At 35.7% G+C, this 21873-nt stretch overlaps 1 protein-coding gene across 1 annotated transcript; it reads right to left on the bottom strand.

Annotated features, from left to right (window-relative positions):
- Positions 1–8599: 8599 nt before the first annotated feature.
- On the bottom strand, positions 8600–21820 carry LOC131953753 (uncharacterized; the record flags this gene model as incomplete). The annotated part of the gene is given in 5 exon segments (XM_059317106.1): positions 8600–8775; positions 11042–11170; positions 15365–15498; positions 21153–21222; positions 21722–21820. Coding segments are annotated over 5 exon segments (491 nt in total), but the record flags the coding sequence as incomplete, so codon positions are not given.
- Between the last annotated feature and the right edge of the window lie 53 nt (positions 21821–21873).

The raw sequence follows: 21873 nt of genomic DNA, 5'->3' as shown, positions 1-21873 counted from the left end.
CACGATTTTTAGGAGAAAAGATTCAGTCAATGAGTTCTGTTGACAACAGATGGAAATACTGTCTTTATATCAGGTGCTCAATTTACCTATAGCAGAAGTAGGACACAGCCATTTACTGTTGTCATGCCGGAATAATATTCCCTTCCAAAGGTTCCTCAAACCAGATTTGCTATTTTTAGAAGACTTTTTAAGGAGATTGCTTGTGCTATGTCGGGAGCTGTTAGGATAGTAAGGTGCATACATAGATGAGTTCCATGAACGCTCAATACAGACCCACACATTCGGATCCTGGGCTTATAACTGAGATATCCAATGTCTACACAAACGCCTGCAAGTTTCATACACGGATCATATAAAAAAAAAGAGGTCCGTGAAAGGTTCATCAACATAATTGGTCTTTTTAAAGATTTGTATAGCATTGTCATGCAGAGGCGTAGCGACCCTTCCCGGCGCCCGGGGACAAACTTTTCGATTTGCACCACCCCCCCTCAAGATTTCGATTTGCACCCCCCCTCTCAAACTTTCGATTTGCACCCCCCCCCTAAAGATTTCGATTTGCACGCCCCCTTAAACTTTCTATTTGCACCCCCCCCCTCAAGATTTTGATTTGCACCCCCCCCCACTCAAACTTTTGATTGCCACCCCCTCAGCCTTTCAATTTATTTTTCCAACCCTTTTTGGCGCCCCCTAAGGACGGCGCCCGGGGACATATGTCCCCACCGCCCCCCCCCCCTCGCTACGCTACTGTTGTCAGGGCAAAAACATTCAGATGGCATGGGCACATGACTGGATCCAGGGGCTTCTCAATCTTGCAAGACACAGTGTCGGGGAGGGGAGGGGGGAGAAAGCGAGGGTAACAAAGGAGAAGATGGCTGGATGACAACTGGGACTGGACCGGGTCGTCTTTTGCAGACTCACTGAGGGCATTAGAGCTTCAGACTGATGGCAAGACAACAACTCTGCCCCAACAACCGTCCGACAGATGTAGAGGATAAGATTATAGTAAAGCTGTTCTGCACAATGTAATTATCTAAAAGTTTTTAAAAAGTTTGATACAATTTGTTTCAAATGAAGATGAATACACCAGCATAACAACTTAGGTCTGGTGTTTCGTAAAGCAATATAACCTACGGACATTAACTTTTAAAATAACTTACCTAATTCTGGACATTCTTTGTTGTCAATGGTATCAAATCTCTTGTTGTATCAAAAGATGGGACTTCTGGTGTGTCGAAAAAAAGTCAAATCGATAATGACTCTAATGTAATGATCCTCATCTTGGCTGTTTAATAACATTGTATTTGCACCCTTATATATATACTAGCTGCATCCCGTGCTCCGCCACGGTAAATCTTTTTTAAATGTACCAACTGGGGAACAGAACAAAACTAAACACAACACAAACGAACGAAAAAAAAACACAAAAGAAAAATCAAACACAACACTCATAACATAAACACAATTTAAATGCAATCATAAAGGCATATTGCTCACAGTCTAGCCCGTAGCGCCAAATCGCGCCCTTTCCGAGTCCCGGCGGACGCGTCTGACACGGTGAATGACTACAAAACAGAGGAGTTGCGACCCTTTCCGGCGCCCAGGGACAAACTTTCGATTTGACCCTCCCTCCAACTTACGATTTGCACCCCCTCCCCTCAAAATTTCAATTTCCACCCATCCCCTTAAACTTTTGATTTGCATTCCCCTCAGACTTTCGATTTGCACCACTTTTGATTTGAAATTCCCCCCGCTCAAACTTTTGATTTGCACCCCCCTCAAACTTTCGATTTGCACCCTACCCCCCTCCCCTCCCTAAAACTTTCGATTTCCAACCCCACCCCCCCCCTAGCTACGCCTCTCTTATAAAACCCCAGCTTGTCCGCAAACCGAAAGATAGAATAATAATAAATAATAGTTTGAGTTTCATAACTAAAACCATTGCGCACCCAATGGTGCGGAATAGTTGATTAAAAATTATAATTAGTAAACAGTACATTCAGTGAATAAAATAAATAAAAGATAGCCTTTTATCAATCAATGCTAATAATAATATTCCAACAATAATATACTCTTACACGTCAGCATAATTTGCATTCACATTTTGCTAATTATATTATTCCAACAATTATTCCGTCTTGCAGATTTTGCATTCACATTTTTAGCGTGAGTTCAATTTATCTTTGAATTACCTCCATTGGCAAAATTACTAAGCAGTTTAATTAGATTTTTCTACCCTACTGTTATTATGTTATTAAAATGTATCCACTTTTTCTAGGAATATTAACGAAAACGATATTTGACATTGATCCTTTTAATATGTTTTAGCAATGTCCGTGTATTTAATATTCTCTTTACGTTATGCAAAATTGTACAAACAGTGGAAATTATAAAATAGCTCTATGCCGTTATATAAACAAACCCTAGTCTATTACTAATAATAAGACACTGCGGTGCACTGAAAAGCACAGCATGGTGCGTAGTTTACTTTTATAGTCCCAAAATCTATAGCGATATTATATATATATATATCTATATATATATATATCTATATATATATATATATATATATATATATATATATAATATATATATATATATATCTATAATATAAGCGGGCTGTGTCTGTCCTTCCTTCCTTCCTTCCGTCCGTCCGTCATCGCTATAGATTGGAATATTATAATTAGCATTGATTGATAAAAGGCTATTTTTTATTTATTTTATTCACTGAATGTAATGTTTACTACTTATAATTTTTAATCAACTATTAAGCACTATTATAGACGCGTCATCACGTTCATTCGGTGCGCAATGGTTTTAGTTATGAAACTCTATTGTAAATTTTTAAAATTTAAAGTACTGGGAAAAAATGCGTAAATGGATAAAGTGAAATATTGTAGGAAAAACACGTATATTTTAAATACTGCCTATTATTTATACTGTTTACTAATTATTATTCTGTCGGTTTGCGGACAAGCTAGGGGTTTTATAGGAGAGGCGTTGCGAGGGGGGGGGGGGCATATGTCCCCGGGTGCCAACCTTAGGGGACGCCAAAGTGGGTTGGAAAAAATTTGCGAGGGGGGGGGGGGTGGAAATCGAAAGTTTTAGGGCGGGGGGGGGGGGACAGGGGTGCAAATCGAAAGTTTGAGGGGGGTGCAAATCACCGGAAAGGGCGCGATTTGGCGCTACGGGCTAGACTGTGAGCAATATGCCTTTATGATTGCATTTAAATTGTGTTTATGTTATGAGTGTTGTGTTTGTTTTTTCGTTTGTGTTTTTTTTTTTGCGTTCGTTTGTGTTGTGTTTAGTTTTGTCCTGTTCCCAAGTTGGTACATTTAAAAAAGATTTACCGTGGCGGAGCACGGGATGCAGCTAGTATATATATATGGTGACGGGACAAATGATCTCAGGACAAATGATCTCAGACAAAATATCTCATACAATGTCCTGAGATCATTTGTCATGGAACCATATATATATATATATATATATATATATATATATATATATATATATATATATATATATATATATATATATATATATATATATATATGAGTCGTCTTTTATAAAAATGTCAAACATGCCATACGTCAGTGGCGTAGCGAGGTCGGGTGTCACATTGTGGGGCACTAAATAGTGTCCTCCCCCCCCCCCTCCCCAGAGGCGTAGCGACTCTTCCCGGGGACAAACTTTCAATTTTTGATTTGCACCCCCCCCCCCCGTCAAACTTTCGATTCGCACACCCCCCCCCTCTCGAACTTTCGATTTGCAACCCCCCCCCCCCCTCTTCAAATTTTTTTCTCTATATATTGTACTATTTTTTGCCTTGGTGTCATCCCCCTAAATGGTATCACCCGGTGCGGTCCGCACACCCCGCCCTCCTCGCAACGCCACTGCCATACGTTAACAGTGTGTTAAAGTTATCAATAACTTAAAATGTGTATTTAGTGTAAAACATACCGTGGGTAAATTTTAGTTGGTTACGCCTAAAATGTTATTTTTTTAATATTATATTTTTAATGCTCTTCGGAGAGCAATGTTTCCCATGTCATGTGACCTCAGAGACTCTGGGACAAATTTAGTTTCAGATTGCATTGTCTTCATGTCTTGACCCACGTGCCAACTGTGAATCGTATCGGTCAAGTAGAACTGTCCGAATTTTCACTCCTGCGTTTCTATTCTAGACTGACGACTGACGACAGACTGACGAGGAAGTGAGTTAAATAAAAGCTTGTAAAAATAAAAACTTACCAATGAACAGAAATAATGTTACATTCAGAAAGGCAAACATAGTGAAGCAACCTTCCCTATTCTTCTCAAGCTCTAGCTCCAGGTATGTTTTTAAGATTACCTGTGTTTTTTAAACATATTCAGGTAGCATTGAACTAAAATTATTAACAACACTCACCCGCCGTTTACATTGTCATTTCGATTTCTCCAAATACACGTTGTCAAAAGTATAAATTTTTGAATCTCGTGTAAATTTATATATATATATATATATATATATATATATATATATATATATATATATATATATATATATATATATATATATATATATTTATTTATTTGTCTATACTAACACTTTTATTTACATCGGTAGTAGAAACTTTCACTTATCTTCACATAATGATAATTGTTTAAACAATATAGTTCTTTGGAAAAACAAATACACTGAGAAGACAGTGGAATACGTGCAATAGAAAACTTTCCCTAGAAAAAAAACACAACCAGCGCATATGACGCTTTAGGCACAATTCGACCCGGATGCGGCGATCGTCATTTGAATTGAAGTGAACAACCTAACCAATCGCATGACGCCCGACCTGGGGGGAGGGGGGGGGGAAGGGTGAAAGACCGACACCTTGTTGTTTGGACCAACTCGGGGCCCACGGGGGCATCAACAGAATTGTCTAGTTTGGCTCAACAAGTTTAAGACAAGGTTCATCTCTTAGATTTTAACAACACGCATATTAACAGCGGCATTAAATTATGTATTTTATCACATAGCGGGAAAGTGGTAGAGAGCTAGGCTGTTAACCCGAAAGTATCGAGTTCGAATCTGGGTTCAAGTAAGTAATACGTCCGACCAGCTCTGATAGTTACCCAACTTACGTTAAGGAAAGTAAAGTCGGCTGGGCATAGTGCTGACCACACCATTCCTTCAAAAGATAATGATGATCAGAGTGCTAGTTTTTCTGGGTGATTTTTCTTTTGCAAATTACCATTGGAATTCATAATAGGTTCAACCTGATTTTTGAAGGTGTATTTTGTTGATAAATCTTGGAAGACTTTCGACAACCCAATACACGTATGATTGTAACCCTTTCAAACCTGACAGTAAATGGGGGCGGATGAAATATTTTGCTCTGAACTAATTATATCATCCAAACTAGAACTTACAAGTAAGGTCAACTTATGCTAATGACACAAACACACATTGATTCATACCAAACCCCACCACATACAAATCTGAATAGCAACTTTTTAGTTGCTATGAACTAGAGTAACAATTTGAAAAAAAGTGGACAACAATTAACGAGCAACAAAAAATTTCGAAGGGAAAATTAAAATATTGTCGTTGTATAGAAAGGGGAAGTGCTTTAGTAAAGAAAGCAACTCTCTACTGAAAAGTTCTGTAACACGAATAACTAAGGATACATCTGAGATACAGAGTTCCCTGCCCTTAGTTTCAATTCTTCTCTATGTTCACAGACACACACAGGTACACACACTTATAGACATACAGTCAGTAGTGTAAAATTTACTTTTTTCCAACTCAGGGAGGTCTAATACGTCGAGATTTGTGAAAATATTTATTTCAATTTTTTTGCATGATAACATTACTTACTTTATAGGCCAGATCCGTATACGAGAAAGTAAAAACTAGCAAAAATAGCCAATGTCGTGTTATTGATGTTCTCTATATCCATACTTAATTGTTTGCTAATTCTTTAATTATATTTACTTAAATTATTTATATGCTACCTATTTGGTAGCTTTTTAGTAGTAGAGTAAAAGGTTAGGCTTATTTTATATTAAGGTAGGGCAGCTTTTTTTCTACAAAAATAGTAGTTAAAAACGAAAAAGAATGTTTTAAACTTTCCAATGAAGCTAACATGCGTACTAAATATTTTGGAAGAAAAGTTCACTAACACCAATAACTAAACCGTCTTCTAAGATACAGAGTTGCTTACCTTTCATTGCTATTCTCCAATTAAAATCGGAGTTGTAGATGCAGCAGTTTAAGGAAAAACTTACTCGTGTAAAAATTATTGAGAAGAGTGTTGTAGTTATCTACAATTGTTGACAAACTCATACAAAATTCCTATGATAAGCTAGGAACATGCGAAAAAATGTCCGCATGTCGTGTCAATGATGTTTTTTAAATCCAATGAGAAGCTTTTTTCTGCATCTTTAACTACTGATACTTAAATTGATTAAGATATTTTTTCCCATCAGGATTACTTATCTATCTATATAAAAAGCAATGGATGTATGTCTGTGTATCTGTCTGTCTGTTTGTCTTTTATGCATTACTACACCTCTCATTACATCGCCATGAAATTTTGGGAAGTTGTTGAAAATATTCCTGGGGAGGTTTCAAATTCGCAGGGGTGTTTCCCCGGCAGGGAGCGATTTGATTTTTCTCTATATAAGTATATAAAAATAAAAGTCGAATTTTGTTTGACACCATTCATCCGATAGGCATGAGACTTTGGGAAGTTGATTAGAACTCTACCTGGAGGGATTCTGCAAATACTTTTTTTTTTTAATTTGCAAGGGCGGCACCACGGAAGGGTGCTACTTTTCTCTATATACGGTATATGCAAATACAAGTAGATTGCTGTTTAACACCGTTCATCCGATAGGCATGAGACTTTGGTGACCTCATTATAACTCTCTGGGAAAGGGTTCGGTAAAATCATTATTTTTAATTTCGTTAGGGCGCCGCCTTGGGAGGGTGCGATTTTTCTCTATATAAAATATACAACAATAATAAAAGTGAATTGCAGTGACACCGTTTACATGATCGCTATGAAACTTTAGGATAACGTTGAGAATATTTATAGGGAGTTTTCTGCGCAAAAAAAACAGTTCCAAATTTGCAAGAGTGGCGCCCCTGCAGGGCGCGATTTGTTTTCTCTCTATATAAGTTATATACAAATATAAGTCGATTGCAGTTTCACACAATTTATCCGAAAGGCCATCAAATTTTGGCGAGTTCATTAGAATACTCCAAGGTGTTGGGGGGGGGGATTTAAATTTGCATGGGCGGACCCCCGGCAGGATGCGATTTGGCGCCCTAGTCTTTCCCATGAGCGCTATGGCGACTACGTTCGGTCTAAACAGTGTGATAGACAATGGATTGGATGGGGCGTTACAAACGCTTACTAAATTGAATCAGGCGTGTCCGCCGGCGCCCTGGTAGGGTGCGATTTGGCTGCAAATAATTTCTGTTTCGGCCCCCAAAGGCTCATATGGGCTGCTGAGGGCCATGTAATACGTTTTATTTTGATAATTAAAAAAATTGACCATGTTAGATTATTAACTGGGATATTTCCAAACAGTTTCGTCACTTTGCGAATGATGCAACTAACATCTATTTTTAGAAAATGCAATCAGAAATTGAGATCGAGCATCTAATAATAGACCATTACTAACGCTAAAATATTGCATAAGTCACACTGATGTTAAAAACACGTCAAATTTTTTTGTTTCGTGTTAAAGAAATTGTTTTGTTCATTTGTGTTACTTTACCGAATGACGAAATCTGCATTATTGTTAACAGGAAGCTATTTGGCACGATGGCGCCTGCTAATTTTAAGGAGACAGTGGCCGTACGCTGCGCCTATGTGGTAATGTAATCGGGGGGGGGGGGGCTCCTGAGAGCGACCCTCTACGTCCCTGACACATGGGCGGTCACCAAAAGGTGATCTACATCATTATTTCGATGAGTGATTAATGTACACTTGCGGTAGTGAAGGTAAACCCTGATATTTATGACCGAAGCGCAGGCATTGTATACATTTAAATAACTAACTGTTAAAAAACAAGGTCACGCGTCTAAGAATAAAGGATATATGGATGAAACCCTTCTTATATATTTCGTCGGACTCTCTTCTTTTCTCGCGGTAACGCGCGGGGACTGGTACGCTAGTTTAATATAAAACATGAAGTAATAAAAAAGATGCTTTAGTTCATAAGCAATGTTGTTTTAGTACTCCATTGATCTATAAACTTGCATTTGAACATAAGTTTGATAGAACAAAAAAAGTAATTTCAGGCCTACTAAATATATTTTTCACTTTCTATCGTCGTCTGGTTTCATAAGTTGTTACGCTTATTTGAAAATTGCTGAGGAAACTAAATATAAATATTTATTAACTCTATTCAGGCTTTCAATCATTTTCTTTCTCCCCAAGTCTTTTACTAAATATGGGACCTACACAATTCACAATTTTTAGTATACATGTATCAATAATAACAGTAATTATGGTAAAATCAAAAACAAAGAGTATAAAATTGTGTTTATAAATTTTAATTTGATAATTCTTAATAATATCTGAAGATTTTATTGTGTTTATTTCCCATTTAGGCCTAGATCTGTATATGATGTAATAGATATATTGTGTTGATTTTTTAATGTTACCTTATTTATAAATTGTTATTTGAGTTTTAAAAAATACATATTGTGTGATTTGTTGACGTCTCAGCCAGACGAATAACTAGTGTTGATCAACACTGCCACTAACACAACCCAAGAGTTTCCTGTACAATGGATAACAAAATAACATTAAATGACAAAATATAAATATAATATTTAAACATCATCAACATTTAAGTCAATAATCAAACCTGTTTAAAATCTTTAGGATATGTTTGCACAAGCTGAAGTTAAACTGTTTTTCTTCTTAATAACTATACTTTGAATAATTTTTAAATTTTTAGTGTTATTATACCTTTGAGAATTTTGCATAATACTTTAATTGACACTTAGTTATTACGATTATAACGATAACTCAATATTTTTTTAAAAAATACCGATGGCTGCGTATACCATCATTGTTATGTACACAACTCAGTAATGCAGGGGTTCCCAACCTTTTTTTTACTCTATAGCACATTCTAAAATATCGGTAAGGGGGCGGGCACCACCTATTTTAAATCGACAAACTCCTTCCATAACTTGTCATTTTCCCATAATTTATTTTCTTATTTTCTTATAGTTATATTGTATTAATAAATAATAAACAAAAATGTTTCAAAATAATAAAATTATTTGGCATTTTTTTTCAAATTGCATACACACAGAGAAATGTATTTACAAAACTTAAATAGTTACTAAATAGTGCAGACTGGCTCGCCGCTAGACAAGTTGGGTCATATAGAACATATTTAATAAACCTAGGCAGTCAAAACAAAACTTAAAACTGTAACAAACGAATAAAAATAAATCATATTTTAAAATAATGTTTATGAAAAAAATTCTGTTTCTGTCGAATAGTGAGAGGCGGGCACATACGAAACGTTCAGCGGGCGCCATGGCGCCCGCGGGCACAGGGTTGGGAACCCCTGAAGTAATGTTTAAGGAATGAAATTAAACTATTGATTATTAATTTTTTTTTCAATAATTAATTAGATAGATCTGACAACATTTTTTAAAAAAGATTATAGATAGAAATAAAATTCTGTATCACTCGTAGAAATAAAGTCAAAATGAGATATTCTTGCTGTTGTGTTTGTTTTTGTTTAATACAATTTATAAGTGAATAATTATTTTTATACTGATTAATTTGTTGCAACTTTTCATATGTTTATGGAGATGATATTGCAACAAAATGTGTTCTATACTGCATTGATGGCAAGCTCTCAACACCAAAATATTTTGATATTGCTTGAGTAGGACAACGATCCAGAGTTTTAAAAGGTTCTTTTTTTTCTACAAAACAAGAAAAACTACGAGAACATTTACCTTTCTGTAACGCACTTTGCTGAGTCTTAGTTTTTTCTTCTTTCAACAAAACAAGAAAAAAATACGAGAACATTACCTTTCTGTAACGCACTTTGCTGAGTCTTAGTTTTTTCTTCTTCAACAAAACAAGAAAAAATACGAGAACATTACCTTTATGTAACGCACTTTGCTGAGTCTTAGTTTTTTCTTCTTCAACAAAACAAGAAAAAAATACGAGAACATTACCTTTCTGTAACGTACTTTGCTGGGTCTTAATTTTTTTTTTCTTTCAACAAAACAAGAAAAAAATACGAGAACATTACCTTTCTGTAACGTACTTTGCTGAGTCTTAGTTTTTTTTTCTTTCAACAAAACAATAAAAAAATACGAGAACATTACCTTTCTGTAACGTACTTTGCTGAGTCTTAGTTTTTTTTCCTTTCAACAAAACAAGAAAGAAATACGAGAACATAACCTTTCTGTAACGCACTTTGCCGAGTCTTAGTTTTTTCTTCTTCAACAAAACAAGAAAAAAATACGAGAACATTACCTTTCTGTAACGTACTTTGCTGGGTCTTAATTTTTTTTTTCTTTCAACAAAACAAGAAAAAAATACGAGAACATTACCTTTCTGTAACGTACTTTGCTGAGTCTTAGTTTTTTTTTCTTTCAACAAAACAATAAAAAAATACGAGAACATTACCTTTCTGTAACGTACTTTGCTGAGTCTTAGTTTTTTTTCCTTTCAACAAAACAAGAAAGAAATACGAGAACATAACCTTTCTGTAACGCACTTTGCCGAGTCTTAGTTTTTTCTTCTTCAACAAAACAAGAAAAAAATACGAGAACATTACCTTTCTGTAACGTACTTTGCTGGGTCTTAATTTTTTTTTTCTTTCAACAAAACAAGAAAAAAATACGAGAACATTACCTTTCTGTAACGTACTTTGCTGAGTCTTAGTTTTTTTCCTTTCAACAAAACAAGAAAGAAATACGAGAACATAACCTTTCTGTAACGCACTTTGCTGAGTCTTAGTTTTTTCTTCTTTCAACAAAACAAGATAAAAATACGAAAACATTTACCTTTCTGTAACGCACTTTGCTGCCCATTCACCGAGAAGGCCGCACCCATGCTATTGCTGAGGTTGTAGCAACGCATGTGATGCTTGTTTTTTAAGCCAGGTACAGGGAGATCATTCCTAGGGTCTATACCTTAAGAACCAATAATAAACATTATTTTTATCCGGAATAAGACTGTTGTATATCTGTTTTTTGTTTTAAATACATTATTTTTTTTTAAATCCACCAAATTATTGCCATAGTGTGCAGCATACCATTTTACACAATGATTCCATTTTATATTTTACTAAATCAACACATATTAAGGATAAAGACAGCTTTAATATTTATTTTGAACATTTTTACATGTTCTTATACTGTACTAAGTATACAATTGAAATCGTTATAAATTATTAACATAAACTTTTACAGTTGTTGGTGTTTTACACCTTCAAATCCTATACAGAATATGAATGATGCATTGTAATCGTATAAGGGTTAATTTAATTATGACAGCTACAAACAAATTAAATTTTAGATCATCGCCATCCCCGAATACTTTGAATTCCCCCCTCCCCCCGGTAAAATCTTTAAAGTGTTTACATTTAATCTATTGATGTTTATCTATAGTCAGCTGTTAATACAGCTGGGTGTAGCATTGTTTTCTCTGTAGTTAGCAGGTTGCGCCATGTTGCCACCCCCACCCTCCCTTGTTATGAATGAAATTATGTACTTAAAATACTTTTTAACTCTAATCAATATTAATTGAACTGGCAAAAGAAAACAACATTTATTCTATATATTTTGCATTTTTTTTGTCTTGGTGTCGCCCCTTTAATGGGTCAACCGGTGCCGTCCGCACCACCCTCCCCCGCCTTGCGACGCCTCTGGATCTACTAATTACACAATTTTACATTAGGGCTCGTCCATAAACAACATTTCCCTCAGGGGGTTAGCCTCGAATTTTCCTGACAGTGTGAGACAAATGAATAATGGTGACGATTCTGCTTTTTTCCCCCGATAATTTCGGAAACTGAATTTTAGCCATTATTTTATATTTGTAAAAATAAAACTTTCTCTAAATTTTAATGAAAATTATCAAGGTCTTTATAGCAGTCCTAGTTTATAAAATATTTTAATTTTTTTTGTTTAAGTTGCAATGATGGCATAGTGGACAGATATGTGAAGCTTTTAAACGTTCTGGCTTTTGGTGACGAAAAGAAACCTCACCTCAAGTTCTTGTCTTTTAAAAAACAATCGTTTTTTTTTCTATAGTATTTTCTGAGCTTAAACCTTAGTTAAATAAAAAATTAATTAATCTATATACTACTAAAAGTCAACTTTGTTTACATGTTTGAATATTTATTTGTTTGCCTGATCGAAAATTGTGATATGTTCGACTCTATCTGGAAAGCTGTAAAATGGTATGCAGGTAGAGAATAATTTTTTAATGCAGACAGACTGTTGATCACAAATTTATTTAAAGACGTTAATTAATTTATTGATTTATTCCTATGCAGAATAACCCATTTTTTTTAAAAATATTTGAAAAGCCACTAGACTCGGCGGGACCGTGACGTCACAGGTTTTTGTTTACTCTTTAGTACAATAAAATGGCGGCGTCTATTGAAGAAAATTGTGTTCCCATTCAAAAGTTTAACGCGTTCTAAATCTAATTTTCTGTCGGTCATAACTTTAACAATACGTCCGTTTGCTGTATTTATTACGTTCCAACACTTATATCAATTTTCAACTGTCTTTTTCATTTAGTTTTACGATAAATTTCTCTAGATCTAAAGATCAGCTATCGAAGGAAATTTATGAATCTAGCCTAGATCTAGATCTAGCCTAGATGTAGGTCACTAGATTCAATGTAAATTCTACATCTAGAATCTATTTCAGGCCTTAATTATTTTATATAAATCTTTGTTTGGCTTATTTAAGATAAAATTTAATTTGAAAGTTAGTACTACTAGACTTATTTTTAGATCTAGATCTAGAATCTATACGCGTAAATCAAGTTGCATAAGGAGACACATAGTATAGTATAAAAATTCACTTGTGACGTCACGAGTAAATAGCTAAAATGGTAGCGTAGTCAGCTCTCATGCAGGAGGCACGGGTTCTAGACCAATATGTCAATGAAATTTTTTTTTTCAATTTTTTTTTTAGATGTGAATGATAACGTTGCCTATCTGAACTTGGCAAGATACAGGGCAGGTGAAGTAGAGTTCATCTGTTTCTTTGTCCTAAGCATATGAAAGGATAGTGTGGTCAGATACATGCTCGGCTGGAATTGTTTTTTAAACGATAAAAACATGTTGTCTGAGACTTGGCAGGACACTGGGCAGGTGAAGTAGAGTTGAGTAGGTCACCTGTGACGTCAGTTTATGAAGGGATAGTCCGAAATCGGTGTTTTCGGTGTTTTTAAAAGATAAAAAAACATATTTGAATGTGGGGTCTGTTTTTGTGACGATAAGTGACACTGCAGTAGCGTACCGAGGAGGGGGGGGGCGGTAGGGGAGGGGAGGCGGGGGGTGGGGAGGGGAGGGGAGGCGGGGGGTGGGGAGGGGAGGCGGGGGGGGGGGGGAAGGGGGGGGGTGGGGAGGTGGAGGGGGGAAGGGGGGGGGGACATATGTTGGGGCGCCAAAATGGTTTGGAAAAATAAATTGATAGGTTGAGGGGGGTTCAAATTGAAAGTTTGAGAGGGGGGGGGGGGTGCACATCAAAAGTTTGAGGGGGGGGGGTTCAAATCGAAAACTTTGTCCCCGGGCGCCGGGAAGGGTCGCTATGCCTCTGACTGACAGACGTGATGTTTTTTGATGGATGACCCCCGAAACCCACAGTTATCCAACGGATGACGGGTATTCTAGTTAATAATAAAGCTAACGTCAAACTAATAATAATGAGTTTGCGATTTCCCACTCGGCATTTTCTTTAAGGGAACCGTAAAAAAAATGTTAACATTTACAATATAAGTTTCCAACCCGTACCACCTACATGGTGTCTATTACACTATCATTTCGGCCATCTATGCACATAGAATTGGGTGAAAAAATGTTGAGTTATTTTACTTAGCCAGCGGAAGAAAGGAAAAATTGCGCGAATATTATTCTAAATTAAATTGCTAAAAAACAAAGATTCATATAAATTATTAAGGCCTGAAATAATTTTGTAAAGAAAGTAATTTATTCACTGTGTTATTGGCCTAAATTCTAGATTTAAAATGTAGATAGAATCTATGGACAGACGAAAAATGGCTGAAGTCTAGTTTATAGGTAGATTTATTTCAAATATTTAAGGACTTAAGATAGTAAATAGTTTAACAAAGAAACTCACTGATTTATTATTTTTGTACATTTGTTTTTTTTAACTAATTAATTTTTGTTTAAACTTAAATTTAGTTCACAGCTATAAATAGTGTTTAATTTTGATAAATTCCATCAAAGTTTTTAATTTTTGTAAAAATAAAATATTTAAGGAGCAGTTTCTACAAATGAATGCATCAATGATTAATTAACGTCTTAAAAAAATTGTAGCCTATAACAATTAAGGAAAATAAGAAAAATATTACCAATATAATTGCGTTTTTTAAAGTCCTACATAGTGTGCAGATACTCTCATCAATCAGAACAGACAAAAAATAAGAAATAAATAAAGTTTTTGATTTTAGTACTATACTAGACTACCCGTCATTCCTTGGATAACTGTGTGTTTCGTGGGTCATCCATAAAAAAAAAACATCACGTCTGTCACTTATCGTCACTAAAAACCAGACCCCACATTCAAAAAGACGCCACACCGCAGACGTTTTTGTCTTTTAAAAACACCGATGGGTCTGACAACACAATCTCTTTATATGCTGACGCCACAGGTGAACTATACACCTAACCAATTCTACTTCACCTGCCTAGTGTTCCGCCCAGTCTCAGACAAAATGTTTTATCGTTAAAAAAAAAGATTTCGGTCGAGCATGGATCTGACCACACTATCCACGTCATATGCTAAGGACCAAGAATCAGGTGAACTCTACTTCACCTGCCCTGTATCCCGCCAAGTTCCGATAGGCAACTTTATCATTCACATCTATAACCAAAATTGAAAAAAAAAAACATTTAACATTGACATGATGCGTCTAGAACCCGTGCCACCCGCATGGAAGCCTATCTTGGCTAGTCACGACTGGGACGTTTTTTTTTTAATAGTTTGAAATGTATAGGCTGGTCTAATCAAGTTTTGTGTAAACTGTAACCCATTCTCATTTATAGTCTTCCGTACTGTAGTGTCTTTAGTGTGGTGTATTGTATATCTTTGCCATATAACTTAATGTAAAATTTAATGTAATACCGAATTGACAACGTTCAAAATCCCCTCTTTCTTGACAAATTCGATACCACTTTAAGGCTTCACGTCCAGCATATCTGCGGCAAAACATGTCTTTCATGACGCCACAACCAGTAGCCAAAACACACCGTACTCTCCTGAAAAGAAAATTTAAAAAAAAAGGAAAATAGTTACGTTGTTGTATGTAATTTATCTCTTTTTATTACTTTCGAACCTGATGTTTTATACATGTTTTAACACTCTAATTTATTCATTGTGGTTCTTAGCAACGAAAAAAAAAGTATATTCCTACAGTACAATCTGTTGCGTAATGTATTTTTATTTATTGTTTCGTTATGTCGTGCTGATTATAACGTCCTTTCTGTTAAATTATGGTTATTTCCCATTAGTGTGTTCTGTGTGTTTACAGTGACTGGGCATTATAAGGTGCTGATTTGTTGGTCAGAGAATGTCCAACACACCGCTTTATAAAGCGCTTGATTAAACCTGATGGCGGCTGGTGTTTTGTTTTAGGCACAACGAGTTAAGTAACAGAATAAACAATGATTTTTCTTTTCAGAAAAATTCAGGCTTTATATTTTAAGCACATTTTACTTATGACTTATGAAAATACAATTTTAAAAGAATATATATTGCTGTGCAGAGTTTCTTTCAAGCACTTCTTCGTGTTCCCCCCCCCCCCTCTAAAACAAAGTTAACTGCCGCCCCCTCCCCCTCGATTTAAATATAGTTTATTTAGAAAATTAGCGACCCCTTCCTGCGCTATCTGGCGAGGACGTTTGTAATACTTTAAGAAGATTACATCTATGCAGAGTTTCTTTCAGGCACCTCTTCGGGTGGGGTAGGGTTGGGGCGAAGAAAATTCCCGCAGAAAAAAGTCTGAAAGAAACACTGCCGCTGTGTTTATATATACATATGTTAAAATGGCATCAACTCTATTCCTTCTTTATAATTTCTAAATATTGTGTTATTGTGTTCTCTTTTAGAAACACGCTGTTTTAAAAATTATGTTTTTAAATACATCTTACTCCTGATCTCTATAAAACATAATGCAATGTAGCATTCCTCTTCAGACAACCATTCCTACTTTGTCATGTAGCAAATTCTTTTCTCTTTATCATATGTGCTAGTGATAATACGTAATGTAAGAATAGGGCTGGTAAGTAGGTCACCAACCAGTTCTACGGCTCAATAAAACCTGCATGAGCCATAGAACAGGTTTGTGACCTACTTACCAACCCTCTTCCTCAACTTCTTCACCAGCCAGAGGCGTAATGGGGGGGGGGGGGGGTGGTCGCACCGCACCGGGTGACACCATTTAGGGGGTGACAGCAAGGCAAAACATATACAGAAAATTACTAATTTCATTTAATTAAATGATTAATTAGAGTGAATTAAATAGTGTTTTAAGAGCAAAGTGGACAAATCCCGACACGGGTGGAGGGGGGGGGGATGACACCATGACGTAAACCTGCTAATGATAAATAAAACATGCAACATCCAGCTGAATTTATAACTTAATATCGATACAAATCGTTAGTATTAGCTGAGCACATTTATAAGAAATCACCGATGGGGTGACAAAGGGGGGGGGGGGGAGGGGAGTTACATCAACGCAACGTTGCAATATATATGGGCAACGAAAATGGTTTGGTTGATAATCGTTATAAACTAGATCTTATTCCATCTATGGGTTAGGGGGGGGGGGTAAAAATAAAATACATCCAGTAGAAAACAAGGTAATTAAAAAGTCTGGTGACAATTTTAGCGCAATTTCCTTATGTTATCTAAAAATAGCTCTGTCGTAGCGTAAATCAAGAGCAGGGTTAGTAAAACCATTGGTTAAAATACATGTTTTATTTACAATAGAGTTACATGACTAAAAACCATTGCACGCCTAGCTACTGAACGTGATGACGCAGCCATTGAACGTGATGGCGCAGCTATTGAACGTGATGACGAGTGTGGTGCGGTTGGATAAAAATGCCTACTAATTTGGTCCAAATTTTAATTAATTCAATTTTTTTTTTGTGACCGAACGAAATGATATTTTTGAAAACTTTCTTCGTCAATATTGTTTTAAATTATGGCAGGAATCGATTGGTACATGTTTCAAGTCGCTAAGTGGTCTGGTTGCCGAGATATGGGCAAAAAACTGCATTCTTCGAGGTTTTTTGGCTTTTCCGGGAAATCCATGAAAGAAACCCGGAATTTTTATGGCCTATGTTCATCCTCGTAACTTGCTTAACATAATTGCTTTTGGAACTAGTCCTCGATATTGCTTCGTTGAGGAGGAGATACGACTTAAAGCTGCGGACACACATTCATACATCCATCCATCCATCCATCCATTCATTCATACATTCATCCATCCAGAAATGACGGGTTAATAAACGCAATTCTCCAGAATGGAAATTGCGCTAAAAATATGTGAATACATATACACATGCATATACACATACTTGCTAGTTCACGGGCTGTGTCTGTCCGTCCGTCCGTCATCGCTGTAGATTTTGGGACTATAAAAGTAAACTCCGCACCATGCTGTGCTTTTCAGTGCACCGCAGTGGCTTATTTTAAGTGGGGTTTGTTTATATAACGGCATAGAGCTATTTTATAATTGCCACAGTTTTTACTTTTTTGCATAACGTAAAGAAAATATTAAATACACGCAAATTGCTAAAACGTATTAAAAGGATCAATGTCAAATATTGTTTTCCTTAGTATTCCTAGAAAAAAAGGATACATTTTAATAACATAATAACAGTAGGGTAGAAAAATCTAATTAAACGGTTTAGTAATTTTGCCAAGGGAGGTAATTTAAAAAAATACATTGAACTCACGCTTAAAATGTAAATGCAAAATCTGCAAGACGGAAAAATTGTTGGAATAATATAATTAGCAAAATGTGAATGCAAATTATGCAGACGTGTAAGAGTACATTATTGTTGGAGTATTATAATTAGCATTGATTGATAAAAGGCTATCTTTTATTTATTTTATTCACTGAATGTACTGTTTACTAATTATAATTTTTAATAAACTATTCTCCATGATTATATTAATTATCACGTTCATTAGGTGCGCAATGGTTTTAGTTATGAAACTCTATTGTAAATTTTTAAAATTTAAAGTACTGGGGAAAAAAAATGCGTGAATTGATAAAGTGATATAATATGGTAGGTAAAACACGGATATTTTAAATACTGCTGGGGGTTTTATAGGAGAGGCGTAGAGAGGGGGGGGGGGAACATATGTCCCCGGTTGCCGACCTAAGGGGGCGCCAAAGTGGGTTGTAAAAAATTGCGGGGGGGTGGGGGGGTGGGGGGGGGTGAAATCGAAAGTTTGAGGGGGGTGCAAATCAACAGTTTGAGCGGGGGGAATTTCAAATCAAAAGTGATGCAAATCGAAAGTCTGAAAGGGGAGGGGGGGGGGGGGGTGAAAATCGAAAGTTTAAGGGGTGGGGTAGAAATTGAAATTTTGAGGAGAGGGGGTGCAAATCGTTAGTTTTAGGGGGGAGGAAGTCAAATCGAAAGTTTTTCCCCGGGCGCCGGAAAGGGTCGCTACGCCTCCGTTTTATAGTCATTCACTGTGTCAGACGCGTTCGGCGGCGCTCGGAAAGGGCGCGATTTTGGCGCTACGGGCTAGACTGTGAGCACTATGCCTTTATGATTGCATTTAAATTGTGTTTATGTTATGAGTGTCATGTTTGTTTTTTCGTTTTTTTTTTTTTTTGCGTTCGTTTGTGTTGTGTTTAGTTTTGTTCTGTTCCCAAGATGGTACATTTAAAACAGATTTACCGTGGCGGAGCACGGGATACAGCTAGTCTATAATATAAGCGGGCTGTGTCTGTCCTTCCGTCCGTCATCGCTATAGATTTTGGGACTATAAAAGTAAACTACGCACCATGCTGTGCTTTTCAGTGCACCGCAGTGTCTTATTATAAGTAATAGAGTAGGGTTTGTTTATATAACGGCATAGAGCTATTTTATAATTTCCACTGTTTGTACAATTTTGCATAACGTAAAGAGAATATTTAATACACGTACATTGCTAAAACATATTAAAAGGATCAATGTCAAATATCGTTTTCGTTAATATTCCCAGAAAGAGTGGATACATATTAATAACATAATGACAGTACGGTAGAAAAATCTAAGAGTGTAAGAGTACATTATTGTTGGAATATTATTATTAGCATTGATTGATAAAAGGCTATCTTTTATTTATTTTATTCACTGAATGTACTGTTTACTAATTATAATTTTTAATCAACTATTCTCCATTACTATATTAAGTCATCACGTTCATTAGGTGCGCAATGGTTTTAGTCATGAAACTTTATTGTAAATTTTTAAAAGTACTGAAAAAAATGCATGAATTTATAAAGTGCAATATGGTCGGTAAAACACGGATATTCTAAATACTGCCTTTAATTTATTTGCGAAAAAGCTAGGGGTTTTATAACAGAGGCGTAGCAAGAGGGGGGGGGGGGTGGAAATCGAAAGTTTGAGGGAGGTGGGAGGGTGTAAATCGAAATTTTCCGCCGGCGCTCGGAAAGGGCGCGATTTGGCGCTACGGAATAGACTGTGAGCAATATGCCTTTATGATTACATTTAAATTGAGTTTATGTTGAGTGTTGTGTTTGTTTTTTCGTTTTTGTTTTTTCTTTGCGTTCGTTTGTGTTGTATTTAGTTTTGTTCTGTTCCCAACTTGGTACATTTAAAAAAGATTTACCGTGTGTTGTGATTGTGGTTGTGTTGTGGTTGTGTTGTGGTTGTGGTTGTGTTGTGGTTGTGTTGTGGTTGTGTTGTGGTTGTGGTTGTGTTTTTTGGTTGTGTTGTGATTGTGTTGTGGTTGTAATGTTGTTGTGTTGTGGTTGTGGTTGTGTTTTGTTTGTGTTTGTGTTGTGTTTTTGTTTGTTTTGTTCTGTTCCAAAGTTGGTACATTTTAAAAAGATTTGCCGTGGTGGAGCACGGGATGCAGCTAGTATAATATAAGCGGGCTGTGTCTGTCCTTCCGTCCGTCATCGCTATAGATTTTGGGACTATAAAAGTAAACTACGCACCATGCTGTGCTTTTCAGTGCACCGCAGTGTCTTATTATAAGTAATAGAGTAGGGTTTGTTTATATAACGGCATAGAGCTATTTTATAATTTCCACTGTTTGTACAATTTTGCATAACGTAAAGAGAATATTAAATACACGCACATTGCTAAAACATATTAAAAGGATCAATGTCAAATATCGTTTTCGTTAATATTCCCAGAAAAAGTGGATACATATTAATAACATAATAACAGTACGGTAGAAAAATTTAATTAAACTGCTTAGTAATTTTGCCAATGGAGGTAATTCAAAGATAAATTGAACTCACGCTAAAAATGTGAATGCAAAATCTGCAAGACGGAATAATTGTTGGAATAATATAATTAGCAAAATGTGAATGCAAATTATGCTGACGTGTAAGAGTACATTATTGTTGGAATATTAGGGGTCGGCGTGGTCGAGTCGGTAAAGCTCATGGTTGCTAAACCGAAAAGTCTCGAGTTCGAACCCTCGGGAAGATGAGGCTCGTATATATATATATATATATATATATATATATATATATATATATATATATATATATATATATATATATTTTTTTTTTTTTTTTTCTTACGGAGGAGGGGGGGGGGGGGGATCCAGTGCCGCACCGGATGACACCCGACCTCGCTACGCCACTGTCACCAACTACTGCTAAATATGTATCATGTTTCAATATTTAGGTATTAGCGATTATTCTTACCCACAATGTTCGTCTTTTCCACAACCTACACCATCTTTTGGTTCTAAATCCCGAAAATAGCCGCCGCAAACTAGAGTTGATTACAGAAAAAAAAAAGTAAAATTTAATTCAAAAGAATTTTAATCATTTTGAAATAATTTAAATTATTCTATTTATTCATTAATTTTTTTTTCGATTTAATTTTAAATAATAGATTTAACTTAATAACAACACGATTGAGAGTAGTTTTGTAGCTCTTTACCATGAAGAGTTTTATTATTATACTAGCCCCACAAAGTTTATTCAAAGTACTAACTTTTTTTAAAAAAATACGGTTAATTTAACTATGAATAAATAAATTAATTAATTAACGTCTTTAAATAAATTTGTGATTAACAGTCTGTCTTAAAACAAAAACTTTTCTCTACCTACATACTATTTTACAGCTTTCCACGATGAGTGCAACCACGAGCAATAGTCAATCAGGCAAACAAACAAACAAAAAAATAAATATTCAAACATGTAAACAAACTTGACTTTTAGTAGTATATAGATAATGCTTAAAAAAAACCCACCAAGTCCCTACTTACATTTAAAATCGTTATTGATATAATCATACGCATGGTAGTCATAAAAATCATAGCACTGTTTGAGTTCTGATCTGCTTTCGTCAAACGAAAAACCAGTTTTGGAACTTGGGTCGAGATCTTTATAAGGTATATAAATCATAAATGATCATGAA

This window comes from Physella acuta, unplaced genomic scaffold (genome assembly GCF_028476545.2).
Source record: "Physella acuta isolate Inbredline_101_S28 unplaced genomic scaffold, ASM2847654v3 ptg000946l, whole genome shotgun sequence".
Classification (NCBI taxonomy): Eukaryota; Metazoa; Mollusca; class Gastropoda; family Physidae; genus Physella; species Physella acuta.
Note: the sequence above shows the minus strand (reverse complement) of the source record. Positions and strands in the feature narration are given on the sequence as shown.